Source organism: Anguilla anguilla, chromosome 16, assembly GCF_013347855.1.
Source record: "Anguilla anguilla isolate fAngAng1 chromosome 16, fAngAng1.pri, whole genome shotgun sequence".
Classification (NCBI taxonomy): Eukaryota; Metazoa; Chordata; class Actinopteri; order Anguilliformes; family Anguillidae; genus Anguilla; species Anguilla anguilla.
In genome coordinates this window covers 26,077,880-26,094,167 of record NC_049216.1, presented here as the reverse complement: position 1 = coordinate 26,094,167, position 16,288 = coordinate 26,077,880, and the positions used below count along the sequence as shown (strand labels likewise).

The 16,288-nt window shown below is 42.2% G+C and overlaps 1 protein-coding gene across 2 annotated transcripts; it reads right to left on the bottom strand.

Moving 5' to 3' along the window:
* Positions 1-778: 778 nt before the first annotated feature.
* On the bottom strand, positions 779-14,159 carry LOC118214957 (collagen and calcium-binding EGF domain-containing protein 1-like). 2 transcript variants are annotated; one of them, XM_035395267.1, is made up of 12 exons: positions 13,748-14,159; positions 11,936-12,016; positions 6,008-6,060; positions 5,476-5,610; positions 5,240-5,275; positions 4,867-5,004; positions 4,576-4,712; positions 4,152-4,272; positions 3,912-4,051; positions 3,756-3,791; positions 3,447-3,482; positions 779-3,352 (listed from the first exon to the last, which is right to left on the bottom strand). In XM_035395267.1, exons 1-12 carry the CDS (start codon positions 13,855-13,857, stop codon positions 3,185-3,187), a joined length of 1,191 nt encoding a protein of 396 aa, XP_035251158.1. In that variant the 5' UTR covers positions 13,858-14,159; the 3' UTR covers positions 779-3,184. The 2 variants fall into 2 exon arrangements, with proteins under 2 accessions (XP_035251158.1, XP_035251159.1); XM_035395268.1 differs by lacking the exon at positions 5,240-5,275.
* Positions 14,160-16,288: the final 2,129 nt, after the last annotated feature.

The window sequence follows — 16,288 nt, the reverse complement described above, 5'->3', positions numbered from 1 at the left end:
GTCCAAAAAAAATAATCAAAAAAAAAAATACAGAGTAAGCCACACCCAAATCAACACCAATAGGGTTGCCATGGGAACAGTCAGCACCATCAAATTCCTAGGCACGCATATCAGTCCCTCAACACAAGTACAGCCATGAACAAAGCATCCTGAAGACTGCACTCTTTCTGCACCCGCTGAAGAAATTTGGTATGAACACACAGGTCCTCACCAACTTGTTTACCTGCACACTGCAGAGCATTTTAGCCAGCAGCATAACAGCCAGGCACTGTATAGCAACAGCACTGCACATGACAGAAAAGTACTACAAAGAGAAGTGAGGACTGCTCAGGCCACCACTGGCAGCTAACCCCCCCCCCCCATCCAGGAGTTTTACAACAAGCACTGCCTAAAGAAAGCCCATGGCATCATGAAAGACCCTAGCCACCCTGGCCACTCCATGTTCTCCCTTCTACTATCGGCCACACGCTATGGCAGCATTTCCACATTCACAAATATATTCACCCACAATCCACATGACTCCATCCCCACTTTACCTGCTCCCCTCAACCCTAGCCCCATGGGGTGAAATATCAGGGGACTTGCACTTTTCACTTCATGCTTTGTGTTTTAGATGGATGTGAGTAATCATTTACTTGTCTCAATACTCTCAATATAGGTATAGTTGAATTGAATTGAGTAATTTAAGAATTTAAAATATGGCTTAAAAATAAGACATTTTCCAGTGGAGAAATTCACAAACTGCTAGACATATCCCATGAATTATTTGATATCCTCATGTAATGGGAGCTTTTATTCAATATAATAAGCTGTTCAGCATACAAAGGTTGCTCCCTTGAGCAACAATAACTGGCAATAACAGTAAAGTCATGATGTACATGATTTAAACCTCTGGAAACATGTTATTTTCTTTATCCATCAGTTTTGAACAATGTGCACTAGTATAAATGTACGGAATGTCAGTATATTCACAAAGGTGTACGATATAAGAAATGTGACAGCCATTGTAAAAAAACAAAAAGTTCAGCTGCAAGTAAAATCTAAAGTTAGTATACACCTATTCTTCTTTGTTCTCTGTACCACCTCTTTTCTTCGAAAAATATTTTTAGAGGTCACATTCCCCATTACATAAAGAAACGAGAAATATCTCATTTGAGAGATAAGCCTTGTTATTCTTGGCTTTAGTCGTAGATCTTCATGATGAACTCTCATGATCCGGTGCACTGCCATCCACTGGACAAATAATGAAGTGGCACTGGACTGCAACCTGAGAGATAAACTAATCCCTTGTTCTTTTTTAAAGCTGGCACCATTCTTGAATTATAGTTTGGGCGTGTCCTGATTACTTGCTATCAAACAACATCTCAACCATGAGCCCTGGCTGCACGTAAGGGGGTGGAGATGTCCAGTGACAGTCCTGTCAAATGCACACCTTCACCTGTAGAAGTGGATACATTTCAGAAGACAGCTGAGCAGTGGGGATGCTTTTCGAATATAAAAAAACAAAAACAGTAACATCTAATACAGATGTAACTATGTATTGATACTCGACTCACATTTCAATATGTAACACAACACCAGGGTTATGATATGACATATGTCGGGATATGCTGCTTATCACGATTCTGCTACCAGCAGTAGAACCCGAACATGATGAATAACTCTATAGAACCCTATGTTTTACTTAAAAATAAATATGATGATATACAGTACAGTAATACCACTTATTCCATATTGATATTGTAAAAAGTACTCAGTTGCTTCACAGCCAATACTATAATGTGAGTTATTAATATCTTGAAAACTTGCAATATTCAGCACCTACGTTAACCCCAATTACACAGATTTTCTCCTGATCACGTAAAATGGTTGCCTCCAGAAATCTCCAAAACATTCACACACCTGCTGTTTATGCCTTAGCTGCAGAGACTGAACTTGAAGGAATGGAGCAAAGCAGTTGTTTTGTGGCGAATACAAGAGAAGAAATAAAAATCAACAATCGTGCAATGAGCAAGAGCTTCTCAGGGCCAAGAAATTGTGCTCTCAACACCTGCCATTTCCAAAACAAGGCTTTACATGTGCAATAGCGCCCACTGCTGGACATAAAGGAAAACCCCATAGGCAAGAACTTTGAATGAGAAAGAGGGCACATGAGATTCGCTCATTAGCCACCTACTTCCATCAATTTCTCACATTGTTCTCTCTCTCTCTCTCTCTCTCTCTCTCTCTCTCAAACACACACACGCACAGACACAGACACAGACACACACACACACACGCACACACAGCGGTACAGTTCACAGTCCAGCACGTTAACATTGTTCAAATTAATGCCCAGAGCATACAGGTAAACAGGTATATTTCCTCCAGTTATCTAGGATCCAGAGAGAACAGCCATGTGAAATAATGAACAGGTTTACTAGCACAATTCACACACCATCCTACCACACAATGGTCAGCTAGTAACCCAATGCTCTCTAATCCCTTGGTAGTTTCATGGTGCAGCTCCGTACAGCACAATCAAAATGAGGGTAATACAAGCCCTGTGAAGCTGGAGTGTCAGGACCACAGGTGAATGAGCCACTAAATGAATGACAGGTCAGGGAGACACACAGTGGTAATTTAAAAAAAATATTTGCCTTTACAATTCATGTTTTCCCAAACAAAGTAATAAAAAAAAATAGTCCCTTCGAATAAATACACAAATATATTGCATATACAGTGTGTATATCTGAGAATTGGAAAGTACCTCTTAAATAGAATTGTCCTTCTTGTCTCAATAATCATTAAATCAGAGTGGTCACATTGGTTCACTGTGAAGGGAGCCACACCAGTATTGACCCAAAAGCCAATGCTGGTGCTGCCCAGAAAGACCGACATCATCTGGCCATTCTTTGTGCACATGCTCAGATATATTCCACAAGGCAGAGACAACATTGTAGCAATCCATTTGTTTTGGAATTGAGTGGAATCCAATTGTTCTCTAAACAGCTTTTGTTATCTGAGGACACAGAGAAATGTCTACATTTTCAATGCCAGCCACACATCGTACAGAGGTCAAGCATTTTAAACCTTTTGAGCATCACAGGGTTTGGACGGTTTCTTATTCTTCTTTGGCAGTTTATTTCCTATAAAGGGCGCTATACCTGACACTCCCAAAGTCAGGTTTTGTGTGATACCTCCACTAGTCCCCTGATCCCCATTCACTACGACCTGTCTCTCTGCTGGACTGGAATGGGTCCTCCAGGGACACTTCATGCCTACTCCTGAACACCTGCTCCTGCAGTTCCATGATGTCATTGCGAATGTCAGCCAACATCAGCAGGAGGAAGTCGAATGAGCCGGGAGGTCCCTGGAGGCAAGAGGAACACAGTATTGGATGACTGCAGGAAGAACAACAGCTCTTACTTGGTTTATAGTAATAGCATTAGCGAATCAGGACTCACCGCTGGGCCTCTGGGACCAGGAGGGCCCCTGTCCCCCTGCAGTGTACACACAGGAAACAACACACACAGATTTCTTTTTACAAAGTCCTTCCACATGAAAGGCTTCTCATAGATATGGATACAAGGCATACTGGGGAAACCCTCCAAATGTTCACATCAGCTGGAGTCAGTCCACATGGCAGGGGCTTCTCTCTGGCCATCTTGAAGCACTGGCTAAAGCAAGCCTCTCTCTCTCTCTCTCTCTCTCACACACACACACACACACTGAAGTAACACACACATAGCATTAACAGATAAAGATAAAACTACCTTCTTCCCATCTCTCCCTGGTGCACCAGCAGGGCCCTGTGGAAACAGAAACTAACCAATCAGGGCTGCAGGGAAAGGTGCTGCCGCTGCCATTGAATTTCATTGAACAGAGTGATCGCTGGTCGCTGATCAATAAAGCACACACAATAACCTCACCACCGGGCCTCTGCGTCCTCTCTTAACATGCTCCAGATCTGACTCTGGCCCCATGGGGCCCATGTCCCCTCGTGGCCCCTGAGGGCCAGGTGGGCCCATGGCTCCAGATTCCCCTTTCTCTCCGGGTAGTCCCTGCAGTCCTATGCCATGGACCCAAATGAAATGGACAACGTGAAGGTTTGGTCAAACTGAAGTGCCTGTGTGACCTGACAACTTTGTGTTCATCATCCCAAAACACACCTGGGGGTCCAGGGGGTCCAGGGGAACCAGGGGCGCCAGGCAGGGTGGAGGTGTTTGGCCCTTTATCCCCCCACCTATGTGATGGTTTGTCACTGCTGTTAGGCAGGTCTGGGGTGAGTATCTAAACATCATACAGAAACATGAACACTCAGTTGCGCCCTGTCTGTGAAAAAAAAAAAACTATCCAGCAATTCTTCTAATGCAAGGCTAATGGTCTTGCACACTCAACTGTTTTTTGCCATCTCATCTGGTCTGGTTACAGTTTTGCAGTGAATGTGAGATGTCTACACACAGTATTTTTACCATGCCTATTTAGAATAGTCAGCCTTCTCTGAGCTGAACCCTATTTGCACAAAAATCAACCATACTTGTGTGGTAAATTCTGCTGTCAGTGTCTATACATGTAAAGGCACTGTAGACACACCTGGGAACTGGGCGGAGCACCAGTCAGCCTCAATTTGAGCTGCAGTAGGCTGTTCCTCATGCTCATGAAGTCCTGACAGGTAAAGGGGCAGGACCCAGCACTAACCAGAGAGTGCAAAGTCCCACTTGTGGCACTCACTGAGGGGGACAGGGAGATAGAGAGGCAGAAAGAGAAATAGAGGGAGAAAGAAAGCGAGACAGAGAGAAAGCAAATAATTAATTGTATGATGCACAAAGAAAGGATGCTCATGTCTGCTTGTGCAGGGAGGAATATCAGGGGCGATAGACTCACGATTGTGGCGGGGGACGCAGGAGTGCTTGTCTGCGTCCAGGCTGTAGCCACTGTGGCAGTGACACAGGAAGCTGCCCAGTGTGTTCTCACAGGCCTGCTCACACACGGTGCCATTAGACTCCTCACACTCATCCACGTCTGAGAAAACAGGGCGTAAATCAAAGACCGTTTTCCATAGGCTTTCTGTATTACCCTGTGACCTCTTCGCTTTGGAGTTGTCACGCTAAAATGTAAGAGCTAAGTAATTACTAACTACTAAATGAGTTTCAAAATGACATGAACGGCATGAAATGAAAATGGAATTCATAACCCCTGGGCAGTGGTAAAAAAAATACAGTAAAAGTACAGCAGCAAAAAGAGCAGGATGTACTACCTAGGGTATTTGGCAGCTTGTTTGAAATCCTGGGACCTGTAGGAAAGAGAGTAGACAGAAAATGCTGTCTGGCAGAGAGACCAAATTGGACAGAGCTGATTAGGGAAATGGCCAGATGGAGAAAGAGAGAGAGGCAGAGACAGACAGTGTTGACTTAGTGAGAGATGAGACAGGCAGCACTGGCCAGATAACAGGGTTCAGATATCTCTCACTGTTGGAGAGGAGGGCGGACTGACCGAGGCAGTATGGGTGCTGGTTTCCGCGGTGGCGCTTCCGATCAAAGCGGAACCCAGGGTAACAGGTGCAAACGACCCGTCCAAAGTGGTCCGTGCACTGCTGTTCACAGGGTGAGCCTGCACACACGTCCACGCCTACGCCACAGAGAGACAGAACAGGGTGATGTCACACCAAGACCCACGTATGCTGATACAGCAACATGGTGCAGAGTTGGCCTCCTTACACCTGCACATTCACTGAGACAACCAGCATTTCCATTCAGTTTATGTTTTCAGCATAGATTATTCAAAATGCTTTGGCTGTGTTACAGCATGAAAAAAAATACTATGTGAAACATTTAGCATAATACATGCTAACAAATACAAATCAGTCAAATTCCTTGGAATCAGTAATACAAACTGTTCTGGAGATTTCTGTTACTGAATAGAAATGACGATTGAACACACACTGATCCTTTATCAATATCCATGGTGCTCAAACAGGTACATTTTTCTCTACTGGTATAGATAGGGAGTCTATGTTTTTACCTACTTTCTGGGATGCAGTGGCCCATCACAAACCGGTACCCCTCACAGCATCTCCTCCTGAAATGGGAAAACATTTATCTCACTCACACTAATAAATCCAAATGTGCGTTGTGTAAAAATAAATAAATAAATAAATAAATAAACAGGCAATGTTCCTCTCACTTGAAAAGCTTTCCCATCTTTCCTACAATGTAACTTCCTCCTAATGTCTGTGATGCATTATAATTCCAAATCTCCTGTCATCTGTTTTCTGGAATCTGTGGTTTCCAAGGGCTAGTGTCATTCCAGAACAGTGCATCAGCTGAGACTCATTGCCACATCAACAGTTTGTAAACTGCCACAAACAGAGAAATCCGCCATTACTTTAGACTTTGTTTTTTGTTGTCTCCAACAACAAAGGCTCATACTTTCAAATCATACAATTTACTGGAATTAAGGATGAAACTGTGGAGGCAAAACATTAGGTACATGGGTACAGTGCAGAAATAACACTTTACAGAAACTAAAACATTGTCAAGGATTCAACCAAGATATCAACACCATTTTATTCTTAAACTCACTCAAACCCATAAGTCACTCTCCAGATAAATAGATTAATAAATGCACCAAATTAAATACAAAAAAATCTGGCATCATCTCAGTTACTTAAGATAAAAATGCCTCCTTCCTACATATACAGTGCACTTGATATTGTTTTGATGAGGTCTGGAGTTCAAACAGAAACCGCACCCCTGTCTATCTGCCGAACGGTTGGGATGTCCTCATTAGTGTTCCCAGAACAGAGCCAGGACTGCACGCTGGTGGGAACCCCATTTGGTGAACAGATCCAGGACTCCCCACATTTCTACCTGCAGGTCTGGACCTGACAAATGTGGGGTCTAAACTGAGACTCAGCTCAATGCACAGATACTGTACCAGTTCAAAATTTCCCACGCTGCAAAGAACGTGTGTGTGCATGAGGCCCAGGACACAAGGCAAGTACCTGAGTAGAGCTTGTTAACATCCATTTGGATCATTAGTGAAGGCAAACTCTGACACACCAAGGCTTGTAAAACCACCCCAGCTCAGGAAAAATAGCCCCTGCGAACGATCCTCTCTACTTTTCCATTTTTTTATTTTTTCTTTCTCCTTCACACCCTCCCTGTGTCATATTCCTCGCTGTTTGTTTTTACTGCTAGTGAAGGGTAGCAGGCATGATTTATTTGTTAGTTTGCCCCAGCTGATTCCACACACTGACCCTGGGAGTCACTCAGATGCTGCCTCCAGAGAGCCACCGCTGGAGCAGCCAGGCCGTGCTCTTCGGCTCCACACGTTTTTTTATGTGGTCCAGCCAGCATCCCACTGTTGCACACTGTGGCAAACTGCTGGGAGAACGCTGGGTCCACATGGTGCCTGACTGATTGCTGATTGCTTCCAAGAACAGCGCAGCACGGTCTCGGGAACAATAGCGGTACGCCAGCCCACACTACAGAACCTACTCCTCAACTGTAGTTTTTCCATATTTGTTTATAACCATGTAATTTGTTTGCGTGCTAATGAGTTGGAGTGCACTACAAAGAAATAAAGTCCATTATCGCTGAACCACAGGGCTTGGAAAGTGAACAGAGCAGGGAAATGTAGTTTATGGTTTCCATAAAGAGACCTTATGTCGTGACTTGATAAGTGGCCTTTGAGCAACCAAGGGAACGGAGTGTTCCCTCTGTGTCATTGCTTGAGGAACATGAAAAAAACAAACCAAAATGGTCTTTTATTTACTTAGTTATTTATTTATTTATTTATTCAATCTTGCCATCCAATGTGGGGTTGTGCATGTACAATTCCCACCCTAATTTTGAATGTCAAACTATTTTGACCATAGCTGCATTCATGCTTGAACTCCACTGCTGATTCGGGAGAGCGAAGACATCCGCGGTTCCTCTCCAAAACACGTTGCTCCCAGCCAGCTTCTATTCACATGGCAGCCCGTAGCTAGGCTTGCATAGCATGTTGGAGGAAGACCTTTCATATGTGGCTTTGGTATGCAGTTCCCAGGCACCTGACTGGCCAGCAGGTATCGCTAGAGAACAATGAAACATGGATCCCTATCCAACTGAGGAAAAAATATAAACTAAAATTAAATAAAAAATAAAATTACGTGCCACATTATGGAGCTAATAGCTACAGGTGGCACTAGCATGGTCCAGATTTGATCTGAGATCATGGGACCTGTTCATGCACCGCAGCATGGTGCCTTAACCAAATGAGCCTCGCAGAGAGACACAGTCCTCACACCTCCCTAAAAAACAAAAGACTAGCTGTACAACGTATGTCAACAGGCTGATTAATAAAGGAATAAAGGAGAAAATGGAATTAAAACGAACATTTCAGGGGATGTTCTCCCATTGCGTCTCTACCTCATAAAGGTACTGCTCTTACCAGTGATTCCCCCTGAAATAAGGAAATGGTTGGGATAAAAAGCCTGGAATAAAGTGGGGCTGTAATCTTTTCTTGCTGGACATGGTTGCCTGTGCTAAGGGTGAGCATGTGGCCTGCAGTGTTTATTTACTCTGTCAGCACACTTCCAGATCCACGTTTCCCCGGGGACGCATCAAAGTGGCGGACACCACAATTCCAACAGAGCACACTTTCACTGAGAGCCGAGGAGCTCCGGGACTGCTGGGCAGCTGAAAAACAGTGGTGTGAGTCGTCTTTCTCTCTCTCTCTCCCTTATCTCTCCTCTTTCACTCTTTCATTCTCTACCACGGCCAGTGCCATCTTAACTCTATCCTTTCCACTGACAGGCAAAAACACCAGCGACTGCAGCTGCTCCCACCTCAGTGCAGCCGGAACACACTCAGACAGGAGGGAGGAGAGACTCAGGCATCCCGTGGACACCATGACTCACCCTGGCCACACAGTGATGTTTCACCCGGGAATCCACACTGATGACTTGATATGTTATTAATGAAACTAGGCAAAGAACAGTTTTACAGGATTTTAGATTTCAGTACCTCTACAGTAAGCCCTCTTTTGGCTGAAATAAGAAGGAAGGAACAGCAACATACCAGTAAGCCACCAACACTCTACAAATTGTATTCATGTAATGCACTATATATTTTATATCACCTTGCAGCATCCTGTATCTGTCCAGTGAAGTGTGGTGGAGCTATTTGTACAGTAAGATGGGATGAAGGGATGAAGAACATTTGCAAATGGCGTCCTTTATATGAGATGTGATAGCAAATAAAATACATGTCATAGTAACAATTAATAGTTAGGTCATTGGAGGTATCGAGTTACATCAGCCCTGGATTTTTTCCCCCACATTTTATTTTTATTTTTTTACACAACGCAGACACTCACTGTCCACTTTGAATCTTTAACATCGATAACAAAAGACCCTAATTAAAAGGACAACCTCTGCAGACGAGTTCACGTGTTAAATACTGTCAATAAATAAAAATAAGAAGCGAATTCAGGACTACTATTGCCCAATACTTCCTGCTTACCCACAGCACTTTTACAGCGCTCTGTCATTTCCCTGCAGGCCTTCAGAGGGGAGTGCACTGCCTGCCAGAGTTGTGCTTTATTCCGTGTGGATGTGCTGTAACATTACCTCTCCCAAAATTCTCCCCCTTCATACCCCCTTCAGTCTTCTTTTTGTCTAGGACGCAGGTCTCTTGTTTACAGCCATAGTGTTTGTTAGTGATTGTCAACATGGGCATGGTTGGTGGTGGAAAGCCAGGCCAAAGTAAGAAAAAAAATAATAACAAAACAAGAAGCTAAAGAATAGGACCGGATAAGCTGAGAACAGGGATATGGCTCCTTAGCATAGAGCTAAAAGCTGGGAAACTACACTGGCATTTCAATCTTGTGCAGCTGCAGGGCCTCCGGTAGACAGAGAGTTCCTGAGAGTGAAATACTGGCTCCACAGCACCGCATACTGTACTTCATTCACAGATAATGGGTGAAACGTAATAGGAAATTACAAACATCATTCACCTAAAATCCAGATGCTCTGGCTTCCATTGAGGGGGCTCTGAAATAGTGTAGAATGAAAAAAAAACACTCCACCCCTCCTGATCATAGAGGCAGAAAGGATATACAATATTTCTAGAGCAGAGATCCCAGACTCAAATCCAAGAGGGTCACTGTCTGCCCGGTTTTTTATATATTTACTAAAGAGCACGATTTAAGTCATCGATTGGGTAATGAGCCTGTATGCCATGTTTCTGAGGCCTGAACTGGCAGCTGATAAAAAGGAAATTAAAAAGCCTGTAAGAAACTGTACCCACCAGGACAAGACTTAGAGAACCCTGCTCTAGAGTAAAGGTGCCTTCTGGGACATGCTTGAGTCTGAACTTGGAAGCAAATAAAAGAAAACATTTATTTAACTGCTTTTGTACAAAAAGGTATGAAGGTTTCCGGATCTTTTTCAGTCTGACCACATGTTCAGGCCTGTGCGTTCTGACATTCAGGGGTGGAGAGACAACTGTGATCCAAAATATATAAATATCTGCCTCACTCCAGGGACTCTGGCACGGCACCACAACAATGATTTTGACAGTCACTCAAGTGGAAACAGACTAGTCCCATTCTCTTTCATTCTTTGTGTAAAAAAACATGCTTAGGGCCAAGGCTTCCCTGAAAGATAGAAGACTGTGTGAGATTTAAAGGAGACTTGGAAATTCAGATAAGTACAGGTTGTTTGAGGCCTGTGCTTTTTTTTTTTTTTTTTACAGACATTTAAACATGTAAACAGAGTTATGGACTATAAAGAAACACCTAGCAAGCCCCGATCAAGCAAAATGTTTCTTCATTTTTGGTCAGTATTGCCTTACCAGTGATGGCAAAACAAATCGACAGAACAAATCCACACTATATTAACAAAAGAATGGTCTTGGAGAGGTAGAGCTGAAAGACCAGACAATGATTAATCGCTCAACTTTCATTGCTTACAAGTCTTTATACCAAGCATTCTTTCATCACTTGCATTCTACCACATCACTGCAGATCCCACTATTAGCTTGCAATCCAAGAAGCTCTCTGAGTCTCTGCAAAACCCCATAAACTAAACAGAGTAGAGTGCGTTTAATCTCATTTCCTAACCATCTCGTCTGGTTAAATGTGAGATCGTCAAATGATCCTCAGGGTGTTTATCAGTGCTGTATCCGTGTGTTTAAATGCTGATGCCGTGCTCAAACACATAGCTGAGAGTGCGCACCATAGGAGGCCCCAGGGCCAGTAAATAAACCCATCCCCACATCATCACACTCTCCTCCGCAGGTCAGGAGAGGCTGCCCTGCGGTTAGGAGACAATACACACAGTCAAAGAGCAAAGAAGTGGAGACAAAACAGCCATGTGTTTGGGTTGGCACTGCTCACACTAGTTTCAAATCATTTTCCTTTTTTTTCAAGTGAAAGCCACTACTGAGGAGAGGAAAAAACTGCACAGTTTAGTATTTATTTGCTGGAAGACAAATCTGTGTGGATTTCCAGCTCACTAGTAAGTCACTGCATGATCTATGCTGGAATGGAACAGAGAATGGTCTGCTTGCAGTCCAAACTATGTTAACCAAACTGGTAGCCTCATATTTAAGCTAATCATTAGTGACACTAATTTATACCCATCATTATTACTTTAAGTCATGTTAACCAGCCTGGGGCAATATATACCCCTTCCAGAGTGATACATCAGGAGGGGCCAAGCCCCCTGATGCCATGGCTCATCTGAACCCAATAATTACACAGACCACAACACTGATTTCAGTGCAAACTGCAAACCATAACTGCAAACAGATCATATATTACAATTTTACCCTGGGTATGTAGCATGAGCTAGCCAGTGCAAGCACTAATATTATCACATCAGTGGCACATAGTGTGATGAAGAGGGGGATTGTGGGACTGCCACCAAGCACGTTGAAAACAATTGGAGGTGAGAGCCTCTTACCTGAGACAGGTGGCATTCTGTCCCCCTGGCTTAGTGCAGGGGTATTCAACTGTCACAATCTTGTCCTCTGGACAAACCTCCCTTTACAACAGATCAAGAAAGAAAGATGCAAATAAGAGCAGCACTACAGTATGACATGGCTTGAGTGAATGAAGACAATGTGACACTCAAGCACATTTTTTGAACAATTTGTCATCAAATAATACACGTAAACAGTAATATAAGGCCTCTGCATATTGGTGCATTTACCCTCAGTTGTACTACAATGCATTCCACCCCTTTCTGCAAAAAGACTCCCTACATACTGAAATGTGTATGATGTGTTGTCCGGTAAGCAATTTACAGGACTGTAAGGCCCATAGCATGACTACATCAGACAACCTATAAGGGTAGTCGTCCAAATAAAAAAAAAATGAAAAAAAAAACTATGTTACATTGAAGTACACGTAAAGTTGTGTGATAGACATTACCAATTGTCACAAGACTGGTTTGGAACCAGGCTGCTGGTTGGTCTGGCTATATCAGTCTTTTTTGTGGCATTTTACAAGCTGTGCTGCCAAATGGTGCAAGTAGGAAAAGATTACCCTAAATGATTGCAGCCCCAATACCATGAGCTTATGTGGAAGAATGATGACCATCTATGAGAATGATCATTCAACAATCTAACGCAGGGAGAATTTTTCAGGTGTTTCCTCGTAGCTGTTTCGGGTAAGCTGTCTTCTGCCCATCTGCTATGAAGCACTGAGAGAGCGCTCGATTAAAGACAGTTAAAACCTGATACGCGCACAAAGAAAACAAACCTACAGCAAGCCAACAATATAAGACAAAAGAAAAACAAATTTGACATAATAAGACAAAGATCTTATTGAGCTGTGCCAAAAACATTGTTTACTTTGCGGCACTGTAAGTCTTAAAAATCGTGGCCCCATCATGAGGTAGAAAAACATACCGTGACTCACTGATTTCACAATACACTTGGTGTAGCAGGCCAGATTCCATTGAGTAAGCCGAGAGAAACTCAATACAAATGATACAATATGTAGCAGACAGGCACTCAATTAACATTTTGAAAAATGATACAGGACTTTCAATGGATAATTGAGGCCGGGATTTGATAATACATACTAGTACATGCTAGCACTGTACCTGGACAGAACGTATACCGAGAAAACCAAGCCATTGCTAAAAGAGGTGATAGTAGTTGTAAAAACTTGAGTCTTGGAGTTTTTCATAAGAGCTTTGATTTAGATGTAGGTAATTGTTCTTCTCTCCTCATCCTTGGTTTGTCAGTGCAAGCATAGTTTGTTACTTCTCTTGTTTGTCTTCAATATTTCTGACACCCATCACCCCTTCTTTGAATATGGCCATGTACACAGCAAAACCACTTTAACACAAAAGCACTGCAAACTGTAACTCTTATGCTTACACCATGCAGGATTTCTGACGACAGGACCAGATGGTATTTGGAACTATTCTGGCAGGACAGACTTCCCATGGTTATACTCAGTCTGCACATACCAGTCTCTTTGGTTTCAATATTATGTGAGATAATACGCCAGATCCATCGTATAACTGAAAAATCCAAAAATTTCACTAGCTCCCAACTTATCAATATGTATCTTAGGTTATTATGGTAACGGGTTCCCACATTCTTCGGTCCCAAAGGCGGGGTCTTTTTAACACCACGAACGAACACCGGCTAATTTCCCTTCGAAATATTTACTGACCGGCTTAATAAAATTTATTTTACTCGCAGAAAGCAACGTTAAAATACATACGCGAATGAATGAATAAATGGATCCACGAACTTACCCAGTAAGGTCCATTTTAGAGCGAAATTTAGAAGTTTCGGCGAAATCCCGCAGAAAAATAAAACAGACAACAGAATATGGGATTACTGTTGTACAAAATAGCCGCTCCATATCCTGCTACTATCCCGAAGGACGCTTAAGTTCAAGGGAGCGAGACGCTGTAATACTTTCACAGGATAAATTGTAACTATTTTCAACTAATAGTCGTTCCTGTAAGCTATGACTAAACATATACTTTTAAACATATTTTTAATTCATTATAATATCAATTTCAAACACACGAAAGCAAAACATTTTATTGTTATTATAGGCAATTAAATGCAACGTTCTAAAGACCGCAGTCGTATGTACGAGCATGTCTTCCGTCTCAACTGAGTTATAACGCATCGTATCATTTGGGCGACCTAGACTACGAGTCATCTCCGCCTAGATTTGAGTTCCTTTTCCTAAGGACTGATTTTAGGGAGAGGAAAATATCACTGTGTCCGCAAAAAGTATTTCTTCACCGTCCTCTCGTGGAACAAATCTGCAGTTACAACCTCAACCCCTTCTCATCTCTATCCTATCCCCATCTTTGGTTTTCCGAATATGACCAAATTTAAAGGCTCATAATTCAAGAATGTGAAATAAATGAATCCCGATATTTTGTCATTAAACAGTGTGATACACCATATTACACTTTTATAAAAGATGCACGCATGGACCATCAAGTTCACATTTTTTTCCATGCAGAAATTCAAATAGCTAATTGTATATCAAGTGAAACTGTTGTTAGAGTTGTAATTCTTGGTCAATTTTAGGAATATAATATGCAATCCAATGCAGTATCGTACCCTATATCGTCCTAATAATTAATTTGATACCTCAGTCAGTGGTGTAGAAAATAAATAACTTGTGTGAAATTGCATTTGTTTGGAGGCCCATTCCTTGATATGTGATTACATAATATTTGTCATTATAGCAGTTTCCTAAATCTGACTGGTCTCAGTAGCAGCTATTCCATAGAGAGACCAAAATGGTCCCATTGCTGAGTGCATGGGCACCAATAGGTGAGGGAAGTTTAGGCCAGGGTGGTCTGTGAAGCATATTCTGATAATTGTTTGTGGAATGCGCTATATAAATACATTTTGATTAGATTTTTTTTTATTTGAAGTTGCGTCCACCAATCACTTAAAATTTAACAACGAGCCACGTGTGTAAGTGTTGATGTGACTGCGCAGAATAGCATAATGTGGACACACTTTTGCTCCACATGCTATGTTTACATGTGGTATATTCAAGCAGGGGAAATGTTCTCAAGTGACAGGGGGAATTTTCAAAGGTTGGCCCGAGCAACTCAATGGCAATCCCTTGTTAACCAGGAAGGTCTTTGCGTGGGCAGAACAATGGAATTTTTTTTTCTATTTTGACAGCACAGTTAGAGGCTTCAGTTGCACTTAGAAACCGATCAATAATAAGTGCATGTCTTACGTAATTTCCAGGGAAAAGGAAAAGGTTTTCATGCAATGCAGAAAACAGGTTGTGAAATCATGCACTAAAATTTTAAGCTGTTTGGAGCTGTAAAAATGACCTGCTGTGCTGCCAGAGTATGCTTGCCTTAAGCTGACTAGGATTTATTTGCAAGGCAGACTGCACAATGATGCACAGATTTCCTTTTGTGGCTTATTTCACTTAACAGTCAAATGCAAAAGACAAATGTGAAAGCACTGAGCCAACACATTGACTGTGCGCATGAACATGCACATACAGACAGATGGCAAATTGAAGGAAAAACTTGAATAAATGAGTGGAGAAACATAACGAATGCAGACACTTCCATACAGGTGTACTGCATGATACAATTAAGCAATTTACATCTTATTATGCTCTGTGGCATGTTTGAAAATGCTGAGCGGGCCCAGGTGACCTGGATCAAGATGGCAAGAGGAAGAAATCTAAGTGACTTTGAAAGAGGGTTCATTATTGGGGCATAGATGGCAGGAGGTTCAGTCACAAAGACTGCTAAACTGGCTAGTGTTTCAATAGAAACAGTGACTAAAATGATATCTGCATTTAGATCTATTGAAAAAACATCAGTAAATGTTTTTCGGAAATTGTGGTTGAAAGCACTCATTAGATGATCGTGATGCTTGTGCATTAGTGTGATATGTAAGGTGCTCTTTAGGGGATGAAACAGTGCTGTTCCAGAACTTTGCATAATCACAGAGAAGCAACATAGTTCCATAGATCTTTAAAAGTCTTGTTCCTCTGATTTAATTTTTTTGTGTGTCCTGTCTTTATTGCTGTAATCTGACTATTTGTTTACCATTGCTTGGTAACCGTGGCAGAGTCCTACCTTTTCAGGGCTGTAGAACTGAGGCAAATCATGTGGCTGTTCAAACATAAAGCAAGTCAACAAGGAAAAGAAATAATGCCATGCACTACATCTACAATTACAATTTACAGTTTAGTGATTTGTCAGCTGCTTTTAGAGAAAGCTACTTGCAAACAGCACTAGGCCTAGAGATATGCAAAGTTAGCATAATATAAGTGCCACCACAAA

Excerpts from the sequence above, each read along its gene's own strand:
- LOC118214957 (XM_035395267.1), bottom strand. The coding sequence starts at position 13,857 with ATGGAGCGGCTATTTTGTACAACAGTAATCCCATATTCTGTTGTCTGT. Across the intron at positions 12,017-13,747 it reads TCTAAAATGGACCTTACTGG|GGAGGTTTGTCCAGAGGACA; the intron begins GTAAGTTCGTGG and ends TCTGTTGTAAAG. Across the intron at positions 4,713-4,866 it reads CTGCGTCCCCCGCCACAATC|TGAGTGCCACAAGTGGGACT; the intron begins GTGAGTCTATCG and ends TGTCCCCCTCAG.